At 39.3% G+C, this 21759-nt stretch overlaps 1 protein-coding gene across 1 annotated transcript; it reads left to right on the top strand.

Moving 5' to 3' along the window:
• The first annotated feature begins 561 nt into the window (after positions 1-561).
• On the top strand, positions 562-7657 carry LOC138025574 (uncharacterized). The gene is made up of 2 exons (XM_068872763.1): positions 562-686; positions 6755-7657. The coding sequence occupies exon 2, from the start codon at positions 6797-6799 to the stop codon at positions 7655-7657; it is 861 nt and encodes a 286-aa protein (XP_068728864.1). The 5' UTR covers positions 562-686; positions 6755-6796.
• Positions 7658-21759: the final 14102 nt, after the last annotated feature.

The raw sequence follows: 21759 nt of genomic DNA, 5'->3' as shown, positions 1-21759 counted from the left end.
CTCACCGTTGCCTTTTTTAAGTTTCACTTTGTTTTAATTAAGCCAATTCTGAAGGGAAATCTTAAAGACTAAAGTTAAGCGCAACCAATAGTACTCTATCTTTTGGACGAGGCTTTCAGTGTTGAGTTGTGTTCTGAGGTTCCTGTGGAATTCGGTACCAGGTCCTGTGCACGGTTGTTGATGGCGCAAACAGTCTGGAGCGCTTGTCCGAAGTTGTCTATTTGTACCCAATCCAGCTAATCCTACATTCATCAAATTACAGTTTTGGCAAAAATGTATTTGCCGAAGTTGAGTTCAAATATCCGAAGTGCGAGAATTTTAAAGGCCTGTTGAGGAGAAATGGTCGCGAGCCATTACCAGGAACATATGGTCTCAAGAACGTTTCAAGTCTCCATATTACGCCCGGAGAAGCGAAAAGGTCAAACACTTGTTTTTCATCCTTTTTTTTTTTTTTGACATTCGTTTTTCATGCAAAACGGCACAAACGAAACCAAAATGAGAGGAGCAGCCCCGGATAAGCTTTACGAAGACAAAGAAAACTCAGTCTGTTGTATCAAGGTCCGAATCAGTCGCTTAGTTTCAGACCGGAGAATAATTCGACTTGAAACATTTTCTTTTTTGTTGCTTCTGTGAGATGAATTCATATTTTCCCTGACCGCCGAGTGACATTTCTGATTTGGTTACAGGTATGTTTATACAGCTTTTTCTTCAGTGGTAGTGAAACTTTTAAAGATTCTGCGTTTTTGCGGAAAGTAACATTCGCCAACTACCGTATAGCATGAAAATTATGCGAATTGAGCCCGATCCGCAAATAATACGCCGCAAAAATTAACTCCCTTCAGTCAAATTAAAAAGCCCGCTTTGAATAGACTTGTGCGATACACTGGAGAAAAGCAAAAACACTAAAATGATTTACCATTGGAAAAAGCAACCCAAGCTTAGATAAATAGGGTAGTTCGTATCTCAAGAAAAACAGTATGTAAAGGCAAAGGACAGAAAATGTCAAGAGAACAGCAATTCAGGACATGGCACGAAGGGTTCGTCTGAACAAACGCTACTTTCTAGGGCGTCTGAAAACCGTAAAATGAAACCGCAGTTTTGGTGTGCGTTGTAGGGGTAGGCTTTTGGTTTCAATTGGTTTTGTTCTTGTTCAGTTCCTTTTGCGCAGTACGGTGTTACGGTGATACCATATGTCTCTAACACGGTATGTAATTTAATCTGAACTGTAACTCAACATACCCTACAATAAATTGTCCTGCCGCGCCTTCTGTTTGAAGAGAGAATCGCAAAAATTAGTTCCCAGTAGAAATGACAGTCTTCTTAAACTAGAAAAAATCGAAACCAACAAAATAACCCCCTCCCCCTCCCCCCTCGCAAAATTTTCCTGCTAAACAGTGGTCAGAGAGCCTCTCAAAACAGTCTCCGGTCCTGATCAACGCAACGGAGATCAAAAGACGTCACTTAGTTAGAACTGTACACTGTGATCGTTTACAATGAAAGTAGTTTTAGAAATTTCGTAGAGAAATCATAAATGTTTGCTGCTTTGCCCCCCCCCCCCCCCGAGAAAAATGCACTTGTAGTAAAAAATGTAGTTTATGTACAGTCTTGCTTCAAGCTTATTATTATTATTATTATTATTGTTATTATTATCATTATCATTATCGAATCAATCTTTGCTTCATTTAAACTTTTAACGACAAACCTTAACAAAGCAGCACCTCTTTTCAATGGTCCAAAATATCTCCCACATTTTAAAGACAGATTGTTTTCAGTTTGATAGATCCGAAACTTTGACGGTATATTAATTATTCAAAGTCAACGGTTCTGATTACGCTAAGTGCCGCGTAGAATATCGACTTTTCCGTTCGAGAGTACACATTGCAATTAGGTTTGACAGTCAGTCATATACATCTCTGGTTTTTTTAAATTTGTATTTGGCTTAGAAAGTTACGATTCAAAGACAACGTTTTGATACTCCTGTCCAGTGTCTTCATCAGGGGTGATATGTAGGACCGGGAATCTTCCCTTACTCGTGTATTTCGCTCCAGTTTTGAAAGTTCTCAATACGGCTCGTGCAACTTTGAGAACTTTCGAAACATGACGAGTGGCCATAAATCACGAAATGCATAAGCAAGTTCATACGATTTTTTATTGATTATCGCTTTGTTTCCATAGCAACTTCCGTCTTGCACTCTGTAACCTATTTTATGCATTAGTCATTGACCAATCAGAAATGCGATATTTTGTTGAGTATATAATACGGATTGATAGCATATGAAAGGACTCGTGCGATTACTGAAGTTATTAGATGTTTTGGTTTGTGGTATCTCTCAGTTTCCGTGAGTGATTTCCCCACACTTTGTCAGCACCGTCAATATTTCTTTTGTTCTTTTTTTATTTGTATACGAGAGCCAAGTGTTTGTCACGTGGTCTCTACTAGGAAGAGAGAGGACCCTGGGAAAGGGTGTGACGGCCATCACTCTTCTCGGCTGTTGTTTGGAGAATTTCGACTTCTTTTTTCGGTGCGCTTAATTTAAGGAAGAAGTTCACCAGTAGCCAACACTTTTACTCGACAAAGCTAACGGTTACCTTAAATTTTGCGTTAATTGCGAATACCATTTTGCCGATATCATTTTCTTTTGCCGCACAAATGCCATGATCAGGTTAGTTTTCACTTTATTTTGTAATAGTTGTCACCAATGTTGCATTTCTCAGCAAGGCTATGTAGGAAATTAATCACTACAATAATAAACGAAGAAAAGTTGAGTGAAGTACTTGTAAACACTTTGGAATATATTTGAGTTTTTGTTACTCTCACACAAAACGAGTTAAGTTTGAAAATTGTTACTTAATAAGTTTTACAACCCTTCAACTTACATTTATTGTGAGCTTTCACAGAGCAAAACTGACAATTGGTGTTTAGATATGTCTGGATTTGTCGTTGTTCTTGATTTCCGCTGATGAGTAAGAGTAGACGGCAGTGACCTCTTTGTCGAACGCAAATATTTCATGAGTCTCTGAAGTAGTGTGTTTATGCCTAAAGTGCTTTGACTCAACTTATTTTGGCAGTTAATTGCAAAAGCTTTGGTGGCTAAGAAACTCATACGCTCAAATGCACCGGATTGTAATGCGTCACAAGCCCTAACCTGCAAAATGTTCACCGCCCCCTCCTTTTCCCCTTGATAACTTGGGGCCATGTCCATATTTGTCTGCTGACTGGGAAATACACAAACCACAGTAAATGGGATTTCCCATGGTAGATTATCCCAAACTTTATCACATTTAAGTTTTGGTATCCCTTGTCAATCCACGGCTACACTGGATTTCTGATTTTGCTAACAATAAAAAAAGAAAATGTCACGAAGGAAAACCATTTAAATGTAGAATCGTGATTGGCTCTTATACCTTGCACATCAAAACACTACCACATTAAATGTTATGGATGCTTTGTGTGATCTTCTTGACTAATCCATAAACATTTACCACGAGAAATTTACCTGGGGAAAATATTGGCAACACTCACTAAATGCAGTTTCCGTCGTAGAGGGGTCACTTACCACGAAAAAAGACCCCCGTGTAACCGCACCCTAAGGGAGATACGGTGCTTACCATTTAACAAAAATATCCGGAAATTTCGTTTGAAAGTGAAATGGAACAGGACGGGTGCTTACCATTTGTCAGAATAAACCGGTTGGAACGACCGATGAATAATGGTAAGGGTTTTTCCAAAATCAGGGTTAGGGTTAGGGTTATCAATACAACACGACGAAATGTATTACATTTACTGTAATGCTAATCATGAACGTTTATTGGTCTGAAATCTCACACAAGTACGCATTGCGGACCTATTGTTTTACAATTTGTGCTGCATTTTGACAAAGAACGAGTGGAAATACTCAGCGATACTACACACCAAAACGTCTAATGAGCTATTTATTATCCAACATTTTTTGCACAACATTTTTAGCAAATGAATTGTAAACAACAAACATGCATGCTGTGCAGCGACAGCAACTAAACTAGTCAAACCGATTCTCTACTGTACAATAACCAAGTGTTCAAATAAGTACACCTTTTGTTGTCCATTTACGCAAAATATACATTCATTTACGTCAACAGTTGAAACTATACGGCAAATATACGTTCATTAGCACTTCCATGAACTTCATTAACGCGAACGAACTTTCAATAACGCTACTTGCATATGTATTAACATTCAATAGCATCAACGTATGAACAATTGCGCCTTTGGACAATGAAAGAGAACATATATACTTTCAATCTCGCGCAATGGTTAATCATTAATACCAATAGAAAATCAATTGCACAGTATGACAAGTCAGTGAAAGTAAAGCTCCTGAAGTGATCATTTCTCATAAGTAGTCTACGAAGTTTCTTGAGGTCAACACTAACTACATTTTTGACATGATGGTTAATAACCTTCCTTGTGGGAGGCACGGTGGCCTCATGGTTAGTGCGCTCGACTCCGGATCGAGTAGTCCGGGTTCGGGCCTTGGCCGGGGACATTGTGTTGTGTTCTTGGGAAAAACACTTTACTCTCACCGTGCCTCTCTTCACCCAGGTACATAAAAGCGTACCGGCGAATTTAATGCTGGGGCTAACCCTGCGATAGACTGGCATCCCATCCAGGGGGGAGTAAAAATATTCCCAGTCGCTTCATGCTACAGAAACCGGGATAAGCTCCGGCCTAATGGATCACTGGATCGTAAGCAGACTTTACCTTTATAGAATGACAATCAATGGCGTATTAGAGACATACAATAATGCAATTTGCATAGAGATGCACAGTCAATTGCACCTTCATTCGCCCTTGTCACACAGCGGCCATATTGTCCCGGGAGACCAAAAAACCTTTGTTTTACCACGCCAAGCCTCGCAGTGGAAACCATGGGGGTGAGGCTTGGCGTGGTAAAACAAGGCTCTTTTGGTCTCCCGGAACAATATGGCCGCCGTGTGACAAGGTCGAATACAATCGTTTATTCGAAATGGTCTATAATTAACGTGTACTGACAAACATGCGTGTAGTAATAATAATCAACTAAGGAAAAAGGACATGTCAAAGTTGTTCCATTACAGTGTACTGTGATGTAATTATCCTTTAATTTCTTTATTAATGTAAGATTCTGTTTCTTGGTGGCATGATTTTCTTCGGTTCTTTCTCTATCTGCCGTCTACATGTAAAATAACAAAATCTAAATGATAATGTACATAGTCTTGTATTTTTGTTCAGTATTTTAAAATACATGTAACTACGATGAATTAGATTAGTAATTTTTTTTTCTTCCTATTGCTTATTCGAAAAATACCAACGTTTGTGAGTTCACTTTAATGATTGACCATTTCAAATAAAACGATTGCATGAAGGTGCAATTGATTGTGCGTCTCTATACAAATTGAATTATTGTATGTCTAATGCGCCATTGATTAGTCATAATATGCAACTGATTTTCTATTGGTGTTAACGATTAAGCATTGCGCGAGATTGAAAGTATATTTAATATCTTTGGTTGTCCAATTCCAAAGGTGCAATTGTTCATCCGTTGATGCTATTGAATGTTTAAATACATATGCAAATAGCGTTATTGAAAGTTCGTCCGTATAGTTTCAACGGTTGACGTAGGTAAAGGTATATTTCGCGTAAATGAGCAGCAAAAGGTGTAATTGTACAATATCGTGGAATATTTGTAATCGTTTCGTGCGTTTTTTGTACAATAACTAATACAGTTGGATAATGATTGTTTATTATTATACACTCAACAGAATATCGCGTTCCTGATTGGTCAATCACGAATGCATAAATAGAGTATAGAGTGCAAAATTAGTTAAACAGTAATACGACAGTGCCTATGGGAGCAAAGCTATGGAGTTATGTTGTTGAGTATGCAGTCAATGGAAATTGAATTCATTTCATGCTACGGCTCGTGCAATTTTGAGAACTTTCAAAATTATAATTATATCACTCGTGCTTATCTCTGGAACGTACCCAGTCGCCGAAAAAGTCTATTTTCGGCGACCGTTGGCAACCACCAACGATCCAAGCATGACTACTTTGAACCAAAAAAATCAAAAAGACCACTTTGAGCTAAAAAACAAGTTTCCAAGCATGGTGTAGATTTATTTACCAAGGATTCACCGTTGGTTCTTTCGTCTTACGATCCTTGAATGCGCGCTGCACATTCTTCTGAGTTGGGTGCGGCGTTTTTTCGAGGGAGGATGTTATTGTCTAACTTGGTTCTATCCGCGACGTTTAATCGAGTAAATATGGTATACCCACTTTCCACTACTTACCACATCACTCAATAAAGTTCAGTACGAGCGCAATCCGCAGACTTCTGCAGGTAAGAAGCATGTAGAGAAGTTTGAAGGGAGTTTCGAAAGTGAAGTCATCCCTAAAAATTAGAGCGAGCCTTATCGCAAATTCTTTTAATGGTTCATTTCTCGGTGGTTTTAATTCCTACACGTTTAAACTGGGTAAAATGCAAAACAAAGCGATTAAGCTACCTCGTAAAAATTCTTGACATGATATCAAAGCACTTTTAGCAGCTTTTTTTTTTTTTTTTAATTTTCAAGACCAATATACACAACCATTCTTCAACACAATTTTTAACTCAATGAAGAGTGATAGGAGATTGTGTGTCTTATTGGGCTCTTTAAATTTAATTCTATAGCCTTTTCAAAGAATTTTACATCGTGTTATCAATAGGTATTATTTTTCTCTTATATGGCTTTTCAGATTTTAGAGGTCACCCGGTAACTTTAAATCACCTTGGAAAAGATGGATGAAGATGTTCAAGATCGTTTGTCATCATCTGTGCTGAATCGTTTTGCGACACGCACATTAGCCTCTTTAAAAGCACTTGGCTGCGCATGCATTGCTTACGTTTTGTTTTTCACCTGGCAAATTATTGGCCTCGTTCTCTACACCATCCGGGCATTTGAGACGACCATCAGCGCAAAGCATGCCAGTTTCCAACTTACGCACATCGAGCTCTTTCGCCACTCTGCACATTTGGAACTGGTTTGGCTAGTAACGCGGTTGATAAACACTGCTTTAATAGTAATAGCTTTGTCCAAAGTGCCCTCGTTTCTTGGTTATGCTGTGATACTAAGGAAACTTGTTCGCTTGTCGTCCTTTTGGAATCTTGTGGCATTAACTGGAGTGACCATAGCAGGATATATCGTAATTCTTGCGATCAAGAATCACTCTGGAATGGAAATAGCGTTACTTCTTGCTTTTATCGTTGACCGACCCGTCCAAATCACCCTCCTTGCCTTCTTAAACTTCACTCAGGTGAATCATTCGCGGGAAAACGGAACACTTAAAGTATTTGCATTCATCAAGGTTAACGTCTTTGTTTTGTTTGTAAATTATTTTATCCAGTTTGTTATTGGCTCGATGCAGTTTGCCCTCAACGTGTATGGAATAGATGACGAGGCTGGAATTGATTCGGATTTCTATCCCTTTCTTGGTACAATCCGTCGATTTGCCGTGATCATGTTCCATTACAAAATTTATATTTTCCATTGGGAAAAACTGTTTGTCGATCATAGAAACATACTCTGTCACCACGACTATTTTGAGAATCCTCTTCCTGTTCAGGATAACATTCCATCAAGAGAACTTAACCCAGTTTAGTAGTCAACAAGGGCGATTTTAGGGGTGGGCCCTTTTTTCTTTTTTAAACGTGTGTCGGATGGTGCTTCGAGCTTTGTTACTTAAACATATTTTCTTTAAAAAACCACGGAGTTTGATAGTGAAGTCTGTCCCTTGCCGCCTGGTGGGGATTTTGACCACTTATTTTGACGATAATAGAAACATACTCCGAAACCACAACTATTTTGAGAATTCACTTCCTGGTCACGATAACATTCCATCAAGAGAACTTAGCCCAGTTTAGCAGACCTATATCCCCATTAATCCATTTTCGTTGAAAAATCAACGTTTTGATCCATTTTCGATCACAGACAAAAACTTAATTAAACTCTAAAACGCCTGAAAAAGGTTTCCAAACGGCTTTCATAGTTTTTAAAACGCTTCAGTTTCAGTGTGGACAAGCGAAAACGAAGATGTCGCCTACAATCACACTATACAAAGAGAACAGGATAAAAGAGGGTCCTGAAGGGGAGGGGGGAGGGGTTACCAATTTCATTTCCCAGCCCAATTTTTTTCCGAATTCCATTTTCCAGCTTCCAAATCCCATTCCCACTGACATTATTCAGGAAAATCCCAGTGTTCTACATAACCAGCTCTTTTGTTTTCATATCGTCACATTTTTTTGAAATTGAGACTTCAGTTGTTACCTCTTACGAAAACAACCCCGAACGATCTCCCGAAGATTCACGGCATATATTAAGGTGGTAATTTAAAATTTACTTTTCTTTGAAGGTCAAGCCTTAAAACAACATCAACAGCAACTTTTAAAATTAGATTTCCATTCTTTTTTTATTATTATGTGCTAACAAAGGCATTCTCAATAATACATCTTAAAGTACATGTTATAAAATCGTCCATTTCTTTTGTGAAGACATTGTCAGGATTTGGATATAAATAAATTGAAAAATATTTCTTGTAAACAAATGAGTCGACCTCTATCCATTGTCTATCCCGAACTGTGTATTTTTAACCATGTAATGAGCAAAATACTCACGTAATGTTCTCTACAAGAGAACCACTTGTTTGAAATAAGCAATTTTGTTCGGGACCATCATCGCTTACCAAAACATTTTGTCGTTTCTCCGTAGGCTCGAAATACTCATTGATTTTATTCGGTTGTTCATTGGCCTTCGGCGGATTACAATTATGAACTCACCGGAAGTACTTTAAATGACCTGCGGCAGTCCTTTTACAGTCGTCCAATTTCGGAGATTTCCCACATCGTAGGCATTCAATTCTTTTTCCATCTTTCGACAGCCTTGTGTCGTTTGTCTGTAACAGCAATTCTCTCAACCTTAGAAGCGTTTTTGGCAAATTTTCTTGTTTGTCACTCCCAGATTCAGTGGATTTATTTACGATCGTTTCCTGTGGCATTACCGGGGGGCTTCCGTTTCTGGCACTCTTGGCGATCTCTGTTTAAACACGATATTTACATGTCTTACAGAGCCTTTCTGAAACATGACTTCGCGTTGAATCACCTTGACAGACAATGAAGTGCACGAAGCCCTCTGGAACATTTCCAATTCTTTCTTTAGTTCTAAGCACGAAGGGGCTTCCAGGGAAAAATCTGCAAATCCTCTGCCTTTAACTCGATTCATTTTTGCCACACATTCTACGAATATTGTTCTCCACCTGGGTTACTAAACAATCCAACAGTAATTCTAGTTTACAGTTCTCGGTGTGAATAACAACATTTTGAGCCGAAATATACTTACACACAACAACGGTGCGAGTTCTGCATGGCGAGACATCTGCTCCCACCATTTTGCTGGTAGACAAGCGGAAACGCATGCTCAGAGACTTTGACTTGGTTGCACCACTGTGCACAGTCTGCTGTTTGTCTTCCCTCCCGAAGAGCGAGAGGATCTGACTACGAGGGTCTACGCGAGATTACTCAAACATCATTGCAAGAGGAGGGCAAGATATGGGCATCACAAAACACCAGAAAACGTTATTTATTATTTAAAGATATTAAATAATGTTTTCTGGTGTTTTCCAAAGGGAAAGGGAATTAGTTAATAATAGACGGACCACGACTGACCACGCTTAAAGACAATTATCCCATTCCCATTTCATTTCTTTTCTTCCAATTCCCAGTGAGCAAATCCCAGTCCCAGTGACTCAATCTCATTTTCCCAGGGCAAAAACAGGCCAATCCCAGTTCCCATTTTACCCCTTGAGGACCCTCATAAAATAGTCTCGAAATATGTACTTGTCACAAAAATTTTCCTTTTTTTGTATGTATAGTTTTGTCGCGTTTTGTCATCTCATACCATCTTGTTAGTATTTTTGTTTATTATATATGTAAATGTGACTGCACGTGTATATAGAAATAGAAAAAGAGAAAGACAGGCGTTGGCTCTAGTTTGTAAAAAGTCAGTTAAGAAGAATATGGACGAGGAGAAAATGCGAATGAAGGAGAAGGAAGGCCGGAGAGAAGCTGAAGTGGAAAGTGAACCTTTAAAGGAAAAAAAAAAAACACTGCCAATACCGACCGCGGTACTCCCAGAGGAAAACTCCTTTGTTGGCGGCGGCCAAGAAAAGTTCGCCGGTGCAAGTGGAAGTTTTGAGGACAGACAGAATCCGACGTTCATTGGTTTTGCTGTAAGAGGTTGCGGATGGTTGTTGGATCAGTAGAATAACTGAACTTAGTAAAAATGTAAATATTACGTCGTTAAAGAGAAACTTAACTTTAGTCTCTTAAATAGGGTTAGCAAGTTGGCTTTAATCTATAGGTTAGTTAATTTTCTTTTCTAAGATTTCGTATATACTGTTAGCTTGTAAAATTACGCTGTCAAAATCGTACATTTTCTTACCATTAGCAATTAGTTGCATGTCTTTTTTTTCGGTTAGGGTTAGGGTTTAACGTTAGTTTCTTTAATAAATTCTTAATTGTAACTATTATTGGTCTGGTTGTGCTGTGTGACATTAGAAAGGAGGTTCCGTGCGTTTTGTTGGTTAGGGAAGGTCCACACGAAGAATTTTTCATCACAGTACGATTGCGCAAGGGTTCTTATTACTGACTTTTTCGTTGGCGCTGTCGTATTTAAGGACCTTCGCGCGAAAAGTTTTCAACATTGATTTTTTCCTGAAACTTTTACCACTGTAAGATGATGAGTTAGTTATGTCAGAAATGCAAAAAAAAAAAATGGGTGTCACCGACTTCGTTTTGGAGAGAACATGCCCGGAAAAACACCCAAAATGTGACAAAATCGGGCTTCGTTAGCGAATAAGGCCAGTGTCTGTAAACCCAAGTATATTGCAATTAAATCTTTGAAGTGAAATCTTCCCTGCCAAATATTGTTTAAGTGAACTTATTAAGTGAATTTAGTCAACTGGTGAGATTCCTTAAAGATCAAGTTCGCATTTAGCGACCACAGTTTCACTCGCCTTGCAGCCGCAAGATGGCAAGATGTAATGTCCCGTGAGCAGAAATCTTGTAACTTTTTTAACTTCCCACATTGATTTTTTAGTCATTTTTGGACAACGTGGAGATAATTGTAAATAAAATCCGTTTCTGGAAAGAAAAATAGGGGTCACCGAACGTCCAAGACCGTTAAATCCAGGAAAAGCTATAGCAGTGGCCTTTTGCCCTATCATTTCTCATTTTATTACTTAGCGCGCGCGCTCGTGTATGACGTGGCGTGTGCATTTGAGTGCGCAGTAAGGATGCGCAGAAACAATTGGCGCGAACGTCCTTAAAGTTCGCTTCGCCTCAATTTCGAGCACTTAGCACGAACTCACTTTTGGACTATACCTTGGAAAAAAGGCTAACAATCATATCCCCACCTTCCCAATGCAATGTTGTTCAGGGGCCCGTTTCTCGAAAGTCCCGAGAACTTTTCGAATCCGAGAAGCCATTTACGAAACTGCCTTCCGCTTGTTTTTGTAAGATGGTCTTTTGGCATGTTTCCACGTTAACAAAAAGCAAAGTGATAGTGAAGTTTGTTGACTTAAAATCTCTCCGTTCTTAAGATACAGAGGGAATTATTACACCCGAAAAAGGCCCGAAAAGTTTCGGGACTTTCGAGAAACGGGTGGCAGGACTCAATCACAAATAATCTATCCATGCCTCAACGTTGACGTTGTTGTCGCTTTTTTTGCTTGGGGGAGGGGGTGAGGAGGAGGCGTCATAACAATACGAGTACTTCATGAAAGAATTGTTGAAAAAGTCCAAACAACGTAACCTCGCTCCGGATAGTAGTTTGCACAGGAGGAAGTCAATGATCTTGTCCCTGAATTGAAATGGATGAAGAGGAAGAAGCAGGTTGGCCGAGTGGTCAATGCATTTGCCTTGATGTCCGCAGTTACCAGGTTTCAATTTGCACTGCCTCCTTTGGGTTTCTCGATTTTGTAAGTTTGATTTACACGGTATTATTTTTTGTTTTGGTCGTCAGCATGCGACTGGCTTACGCCTCGACTTCACCACACATCATGTCGTATAAATCAGACTAAGGAAGCTTTCCATTTGACAGAACTGACCGGCCAGATCGGGCATTTGGAAGGAATAACTCTACAACACCTTCAAATTAGCACACTTCCAGTATGATATATATACTCCTCCAGAAGAATACGAGCGCCTATCATGTAAGTATTCCATCAAATTGTTGCACTTTCTTTGCAAACTCCCGGGTCTGGCCGGCCAGTTCTGACAAAAGGAAAGCGCTCTGAGACACCTGTCGAGAGGGGGTCGAAGGTCGAGGGCATATACATGTTCGAATGACATGACGTACTGCTATTTTTATGCGAATTCCTACCCATGAAAAACAATAACATTATGACCATGTTTTTTTTGCACGCTCACCCACCTTGCATTGGGCGCCCACAACACTTAAGCCGCCATTTTCAGTGACCCCCCGAAACTCGGGATTCTGTGACTGTTAAGTAATCTGCTTCCATCAGACATCAAATGGGCTATATAATTCTGTTTTCCACGGAAAAATAAGCTATGTTTATTAGAATTTCATTTTCTATGATTATTTATTTATGAATTGCTCTTCGCAACATGTGTCGAGTGGAAACGGAAATCGTTGTTAAACCATCTACTCTTGGAGTGGCACCGAGGGGTACCAGTCCCCTCTCACAGTCTTGAAATTTCAGATTCATCGATCAAGATCTCATTCAATATATGTCACACGCAAGCTTGCGCAGTTCCACGAAACGCAGTTTTATGATCGGTGAGAAAATGAAATGAACAGCAAAAAGATAAAGGTTTTTACAGATTGTGATCGAGATCAGTATTCAATTGGCAGCTTGAACTGAAGACACGCATAATATTACTTGAACCAGAATCATCGATCCGACATTGTATTCGGCTTTCGTGATTCATTGCAATGTAATCCAAGAAATTATTAAATTGTTTCTTCACTTTCCATAAACAATAATATATTGATTCTGATCATCAGTAGCAGGTGAACGATTAATTAAACGCCTTCTGGTGTTCGAGGAATCACAATTCAATAATTGTGCAATTGTGCTTTGTCAATGAAACACAAAAAGGGCAGCTCCCCATGGACAGGAGTCGTGTCAGGAGCCCATCTGGAGCGTGCAACTTCCATACAGCGTCTGTGAAACGGCGTTTTCACAAGTAGGTTTATTTTTAGACTAGCCCCTCCCGCGAATTAGGTGAAAAAACAAAGGCAGTTCCGGTTCGGTGACCCTATGACGTCAGCTTAATTTCTTGTAATTGGTCATCGGGCTCCTGTGGGAGTCTCATTCGCGGGAAATTCAATCTAAAAATAAATCGGTCTGTGAAAACGCCGTTACACGAACACAGTACAGTTGTAGGCTCCGGGTCATGGGTTCCTGATCGTGTTGAATCTCAATTACTTGAAGAGACGGAAGTCCCTGGAAATAAATTTCACCGTAGCCTTTTTTAAGTTTCAATTCTAAAGAGAAACCTTGAAGACTGAGGTTGAGGGCAACCAATAGTACTCTATCTATTGCACGAGGCTTTCAGTGTTGAGTTGTGTTCTAGTGACGTTCTTGTGGAACTCGGTACCAGGTCCAGTGTACGGTTGTCACGATGGCGCAATTTCTGGATCGCTTGTCTGAAGTTGTCTATCTGTACCCAATCCAGCTAATCCTACATTCAGCAAATTAGAGTTTTGGCAAAAATGTATTTGCCGAAGTTGAGTTCAAATATCCGAAGCGCGAGAAACGCCTTTTTAGGGGAAACGAGCCACTACCAGGACCACATGATCTTGATTAAGAACGTTTCGAGTCTCCATGTTTTCCCTTAGATCATACGCGCAGAGAAGCGGAAAGGGCGAACACTTGTTTTTCATTCTTTTTTGGACATTCGTTTTTCATGCAAAATGGCACAAACGAAACCAAAAGAAGAGGATCGGAGCAGCCTCGGATAAGCTCTACGAAGACAAAGAAGACTCAGTTTGTTGCATCAAGGTCCGAATCAGTCGCTTAGTTTCAGAACGGAGGATACTTCGACTCGAAACGTTTTCTTTTCTGTTGTTTCTGTGGGATTAATTCATATTTCCTTTGGCCGACGAGTGACATTTCTGATTTGGTTACAGGTATGTTCATGCTGCTTTTTCTTCATTGGTAATGAAACTTTTAAAGATTCTGCATTTTTTGCGGAAAGCAATACTCGTTAACGACCGTGTAGCATGAAATTTTTTGCGAATTGATCCCGATCCGCAAATAATAGTTCCTACAGAATAAAAAACCCGCACGATAAAATGCCGCAAAAATTAACTCCCTTCAGTCAAATTTACAATTCCGCTTTTAATAGACTTGTGCGATAGACACTGGACAAATACAAAAACATTAAAATGATTTACCATTGGAAAAAGCAACCCAAGCTTAGATAAATAGGGTAGTTCGTATCTCAAGAAAAACAATATGTAAGGACAGAAAATGTCAAGAGTACAGCAATTCAGGACATTAAATTGGCACGAAGGGGTCGTCTGAAGGAACGCTACTTTCTAGGGCGTCTGAAAACCGTAAAATGAAACCGCAGTGTTTTGGTTTGGTTTTGATGTTGTTCAGTTCCTTTTGTGCAGTACGGTATTGCAGTTATACCATTTGTCTCGAATACGGTATGTAATTTAAAGTGAATTGTGACTCAACATACCTTACTATCAATTGTCCTACTGAGGCTTCTGTTTGAAGAGAGAATCGCAAAAATAAGTTCCCAGCAGAAATAACAGTGTTCTTGAACGGCAAGTACTTGTTTCCGCAAACCACAAAAATCGAAACCCACAAAATAACACCCCTCTTCCCCTCGCAAAATTTTCGTGCTAAACGGTAGTCAGAGAACCTCTCAAGACAGTCTCCGATCCTAATGAACGGAACGGAAATCAAAAGACGTCACACAGTTATAATTGTACACTATAATACACCGTTTTCAATCAAAGCATTTTCTTCCGTAGAGAAATCATAATTGTTTGCTGGCGATCACTGGAGATTAATCTTTTGACGTAGGAATGTTCACTCGTCTGAGCAATTATCCGTGTTTTGCAGCAGTGAAATCGCCAGCGAATTTTATTCCATTGAAGCGAGACGAAGAATCGTGGGGTGAAGAGGAATAATCAGGTGTTCATTATGTCATTATTCCTGCTCGAAAATTTTCGTTATTCCATAATCACTCCAGTTAAAAAAAAAGCTCATCATTCCGTTGAAAGATTCAATTTATTCCAGTCGACAAATCGATTATTCCAATCAAGGAAGTCGTAATATTCCCTTTATTCTGCCCCACTAAATTTGCGTTCTTCTTATTCCATTATTCCTCTCGCTCCCGAGTAGAAAACCCGCGTAGTCAAAAATGTGGTCCATATTAAGAGTGACCAAGTTCATATTACGTTATTAGTGATAGGAAACCTGAGCCTATTACCGCTAAATTGAACTGCAAAAGTGAAGGAAAATAATCCGTGATTTGATCGAAGACTACTCGTGATTAGTACGTTGTCTTATTTATGCACAGTCTTGCTTCAAGATTATTATTATTATTATTATTATTATTATTATTATTATTATTATTATCATCACTATCGGACCGATCTTTGCTTCATTCAAACGACAACGAGAAACCTTAACAAAGCAGCACTTCTTTTCAATGGTCCAAAATATCTCCCACATTTTAAGATGGAATGTTTTCATTTTGATTGATCTAAACTATCACGGTTGCATTGATTATTCAAAGTCAATGGTCCTTATTACGCTAAGTGCCGCGTAGAATATCGACTTCTCCTTTCGAGAGTACATATCGCAATTAGTTTTGACAGTTAGACATATACTACTCTTGTTTGAATAAATTTGAATGTTGCTTAGTATAAATTTGAATGTAGCTTACAAAGTTACGATTCAAAGACATAAGCCCGATGCACACTTGAGGAAAGAGCTGAGCAAACTGCCTCGTGAGGCGGTTTGCTCAGCTGTTTCCTCACGTGTGCGGGGAAATTGTGTTGAGAAATAGGCCGTGAGGATAAAATTAAACATGTTTGATATTTTTGGCCTGGCGAGACAAATTCCTCAATGTGTGCGGCCATCGTGAGAATCGAGCTGAGCTTGGTTTAATCAAGCATGCAATAAAAATACATGGCATACACACGTGACTCCAGCGGTTCAAGATGGTGCCGGAGGAAGAAATTCCGACGTCACTGAAGTCACGTGAGAATGCCATGTATTTTTATTGGAAGCTTCATTGAACAAGCTCAACTCGATTCTCACGATGGCCGCACACAATGAGATATTTGCCTCGCGAGGCGAAAAATATCAAACATGTTTGATTTTTTCCTTACGGCCTCGCGTGGCCAATTTTGCACCAAAAGTTCCCCGCACACGGTGAGAAAACCGCTGAGCAAACCACCTCGCGAGGCAGTTTGCTCAACTCTTTCCTCACCGTGTGCGGCGGGCTTAAGGTTTTGATAGTCCTGTCTAGTGTCTTCATCAGGGATGATGTGTAGGATCGGAAACCGTCCCTTACTCGTGCATTTCGCACCAGTTTTGAACGTTCTCAATACGGCTCGTGCAATTTTGAGAACTTTCAAAACATGACGAGTGATCATAAATCACGAAATGCACAAACAAGTTCATGCGATTTTTTACTGATTATCGCTTTGTTTCCATAGCAACTTCCGTATTGCACTCTGTAACCTATTTTATGCATTAGTCATTGACCAATCAGAAATGCGATATTTTGTTGAGTATATAATGTAAATGGCGGTAAATGCTTGTAAATGCTTTGTTTATAGTGGAAGTGCACTTAGCTATCAAGCTAGTTTACAGGCACTCCACTTCTAACAATCTGAAAGAAACAATTCAAACTTGACAGAAATATTATTAAGAACCCGAACTGGCAGGAGGCAACCAGTTGGCTATTTATATTACAAAGCGTGGTAGAGTTGAATCCGGGACAACCGGAAACATATCCATACCAGAGGTCAGAACGGGATTTGAGCCCGGAGCAGCTGCATGCAAAGCCAACGCCCTAACCACTGGACCACGCCGCCTCCTAGCAAACAAAGAACGAAGCAAAGACAAAAAGTAAAAACGGATTGGTAGCCTATAGAGTGTTTTCACGTGACGTCACGGCGGCCATGTTGGTGCACAGAGTGACGAGGAGTTTTGTTGAATCGTACACGACGAAGTCTCACTTCGTTTTGTACAATAAATATTGCAAAAATGAAATCCTCCAAAATTGCAAACGTTTTCTGCTTCCATATCCCTCTATATCCTCAGATCTTGTCTCTTCTCTCGAACTCCTTTTTTAAGATTTCCGCCATCTTTATTTGCATATACCGGATACCAAAGTACTGTGGCAACAAAAGGTTGACTTACAGTAATAGAAGAGAGAAGGGAGGAAACCGATTTAGGCCCAATTTTTCGTTCTTTGTAACTAACAAGAAACTTAATAAAAAGGCCTCATTTTCCGTGTATGGTTTGGAATTTCCACCCATTTAACCAAATTAAGCAAGAAGTCCATTGAAACGGTCGGAAAACTAACATTTTCTGCAAAGGAGATTTACGGCGTTTTCGTTCAATGTGCACCGCAATAACTGGTGACGGAATTGACGTAAATCAAGTAATCTGTGCTCGACCGGAAGGTTTTCGATTGACATGAAAATATAAATATATGCGAAGTAAATCACGTTTTCTGGAAACAAGGATCAAAATCGCTTTGAGGTAGTGAGTGAAAACACTCTATAAAATGACCCGTGCGATAATTGTTAACTATCATATACTTAACAAATATCGCGTTCCTGATTGGTCAATGACGAATGCGTAAATAGATTATAGAGTGCAAAAGAGGTTAAACAGTAAATTCGAAAGTGAAGCAGAGCGATGGAGTTATTTTGTTGAGTATATAGTCAATGAAAAACGGTTAGAGCTTGCTCGTGTATTTCATGCTACGGCTCGTACAAATTTTTAGAACTTTCAAAACATCACTCGTGACCATCTCTGGAATGTACCCAGTCGCCGAAAATAGACTTTCGGCGATCGTTAACAACCACCAAAGATGCAAGTTTCCAAACATGGTGTAGATTTATTTACCGAGGTTTCACCGTTGGTTCTTTCGTCTTATGATCCTTGAATGCGCTCTTGGGTGCGGCGTTTTTCCGAGGGAGGATTTTTTTGTCTAACTTGGTTCTATCCTCAATGTTTATCAAATAAATATGGTATACCCACTTTCCACTACTTACTGCATCACTCAATAAAGTTACGAGCGCGATCCGCAGACTTTTGTAGGTAAGAAGCTTAAGCAAGTAGAGAAGATTGAAGGGAGTTTCGAAAGTGAAGTCATCCCTAAAAATTAGAGGGAACCTTAGCGCAAATTCTTTAAATGGTTCATTTCTCGGTAGTTTTAATTCTTATAGGTTTAAACCGGGTAAAACGCAAAACATAGCGATTAAGCTACCTTGTAAAAAATTCCTGAGATGATATCAAAGTAATTTTAGTAGGATGATCTATCCATTTTACTTTTTTGAAATACTTTTTTTTCGAATTTTTAAGACCAAAGTACACAGCCACTCTTTAACACAATTTTTAACTCAATGAAGCCTAGTAGGAGATTGGGCTCTTTAAATGTAATTCTATAGCCTTTTCAAAGGAATTTACACCGTGATGTCTTTACGTATTCTTTTTTTCTCTTACATGGCTTTTCAGATTTTAGACAGCCGGTCACCTTTCATCACCTTTGAAAAGATGGAAGGATTCAGAAACGATGTTCAAGCTCGTTTGTCATCTTTGCTGAATCGTTTTGCGACACGCACATCAGCCTCTTTAAATTCAGTTGGCTGCGCATGCATTGCTTACGTTCTGTTTTTCACCTGGCAAATTATTGGCCTCGTTCTCTACACCATCCGGGCATTTGAGACGACCATCAGGGCAAAGCATGCCAGTTTCCAACATACGCACATCGAGCTCTTTAGGCACTCTGCACATTTGGAACTGGTTTGGCTAGTAACGCGAGTAATAAACATCGCTTTAATAGTAATAGCTTTGTCCAAAGTGCCCTCGTTTCTTGGTTATGCTGTGATACTAAGGAAACTTGTTCGCTTGTCGTCCTTTTGGAATCTTGTGGCAATAACTGGAGTGACCATGGCGGGATATCCCATAATACTTGCGATCAACGATCACTCTGGAATCGAAGTAGCGTTGATTGTGGCTTTTATGGTTGACCGACCCGTCCAAGTCATCCTGGTTGCCTTCTTAAATTTCACTCAGGTGAATCATTCGCGAACAAACGGCACCATTGGAGTATTTGCATTCATCAAGGTTAACGTCTTTGTTTTGTTTGTAAATTATTTTATCCAGTTTGTTATTGGATCGATGCAGTTTGCCCTCAACGTGTATGGAATAGATGACGAGACTGGAATTGATTCGGATTTCTATCCCGTTTTTGGTACAATCCGTCGATTTGCCGTGATCATGTTCTGTTACAAAATTTATGTTTTCCATTGGGAAAAACTGTTTGTCGATCATAGAAACATACTCTGTCACCACGACTATTTTGAGAATTCTCTTCCTGGTCAGGATAACATTCCATCAAGGGAACTTAACCCAGTTTAGCAGTCAACAAGGACGGTTTTAGGGGTGGGGCCCAGATAGCCCCCCTCCCCCCCCCCCCCCCTTTGTCCACTATTTTTCTTTTTTGAACGTGTGTCGGATGGTACTTTGAGCTTTGTTACTAAAATTTATTTTCTTTAATAAACCACGGAGTTTGATAGTGAGGTCTCTCCCTTGCCACCTGGTGGGGATTTGGCCAATTATTTTGTCCCAGGGGTGGGGGATTTGAATTTGTTTTAATGAAAATGTTAAAATCTCCACCCCATGCCCGATCCCCCTTCCCTCGGGCTTAACATTGCTAGGTGCATTACATAGGGGTAATCTTCAAAAGAGTCGGCCCCACGTTTTTCAAGTTTATGAGAAATCGCCTGAATAAAGGTCTTTTTTTTTCTCATAATCATTCCGATTGTGATGTAACGATAATTTTATCGGTAAGGAATTCCACATTACCATTTTCGAGTTTTAAATTCGTGATTAACTAAAGATTTCCTCGAAGGACCCTAAAATAACGTGATATAGCCCCTTTAAGTGAAATAGTCTGCAAAAAACTAGCTGCAAATTACTCCGACGAACGTTTTCCTTCATGTCATGCATGTCTAGAGTTGCACTAAGCAAACGTTTATGTCACACACTAAGGAAGGACTGAACATGTTGTTTCCGCTTCATAATTTGTCTTCTTTTCAGTCTGATCTGATGAAAGGTCAAAATTTTTTTGGGTTTTATGTTTGCAGCAAATAGTATCGCAAAAGCCAGGAGTTACTGGCGTAGCACGTTTATTTTGCGGGAATTATAATTGCGGATTTTGCGGATCGTACTTGATCCGTAAAAATAAGTTCCAGCAATAAAAAAACGCACCGGCAATATTAAAAACAGCAAAAATTTACCTCCGTTAATATAACAAAAAATGGCTTTTAATAAACATACAGTGGGGTGGAAAAGATCGTTTATTCTGATATTTGCATTGAGAAAAAGCAGTTTGAGCTTGCTACAAGCAAAACAAAAGGATAAAAGATTGCGTCAAAATTTTTTCAGTCTCTGAGGCATAAAAAACGAACTCAAAGCAGTCAATCAAAGGTCCCATTTTCTAAAGGACACCATCTTCTAAGGCCTCGAGGATGCCACATTTTTTCCTCCAGTTCTCGAAGATTGGGAGGTGTTTTTACCAAAAAGTAATAGAAGTTGAAAATAGTCTTGCTTCTTGAAAAGAAAATTCTCGCCGCAAAAATTTGTTCCCGCAAACCGCAAAATCGCCAATCCGCAAAATAAAAGTCCTACAAAAATGTCATGCTAAAAGGTGACAGTAAAATTCAAGCCAAAAGACAGATAATATAGTTTTTATATGAAACTCAGAATTTCGAATTCTCAGCGAAAGATTAATGACAATTGATCGTAGAAACACTAAAATTTCTACAGTCTCTGACTTCTATAAATCAAGAGTAAGGGCACGATGTTCTGTCAAAGGAAGAAATTGATCACGTACTAGGCAACTACAAAGGTGCCAAGGTTCTTTGGGTGCGTGCAAACAATAAACACAATCCGTGTCACTGAAACCATACGCGATTAAATATACTTCAATCTCACAGATCAAAATCAAACCCTTTTCGAAAAAACCTTTTCCGTGAATAATGAAGCACAAAATAGACAAGAAGGTTTCTTTGAAATATTTCTTCACTGTCACATTTTCAATTTTTTTTAACTGAGTTGAGTACAAAATAAATGTAAATTGCCAGACAACTGAGATGCGACTTCAATAAACACTGTGATGCATTCAAGGCGTTCGATTCCTTTTAAACTCATACAGAATTTGCCATTTGGTTTCAGTGTTGTACATAACAGTACAGTTAGCAAAATAATATTAGAAACAAAGCTCATCACTTTATGATATCCGACGGCGAAAGATGCAATTGTTGTCGAAAACCATTATTCGTCGCCTTTAAAATTCCAGATATTTCTTTTTTCCCCGCCTGTCTTGTTTATCCAATTGAAGTTCCAGCTCCAGAAGTGTCTATTTTCCTTACAGATTCACTACAACGCCGTTCGCGTTATAATGACTTTCG

This window comes from Montipora capricornis, chromosome 12 (genome assembly GCF_036669925.1).
Source record: "Montipora capricornis isolate CH-2021 chromosome 12, ASM3666992v2, whole genome shotgun sequence".
NCBI classification, from domain to species: Eukaryota; Metazoa; Cnidaria; class Anthozoa; order Scleractinia; family Acroporidae; genus Montipora; species Montipora capricornis.
The sequence above is the reverse complement of the archived record's forward strand: the minus strand, read 5'-3'. Positions and strand labels throughout refer to the sequence as shown.

Coding starts and splice junctions, on each gene's coding strand:
- LOC138025574 (XM_068872763.1), top strand. CDS start 6,797: ATGGATGAAGATGTTCAAGATCGTTTGTCATCATCTGTGCTGAATCGT.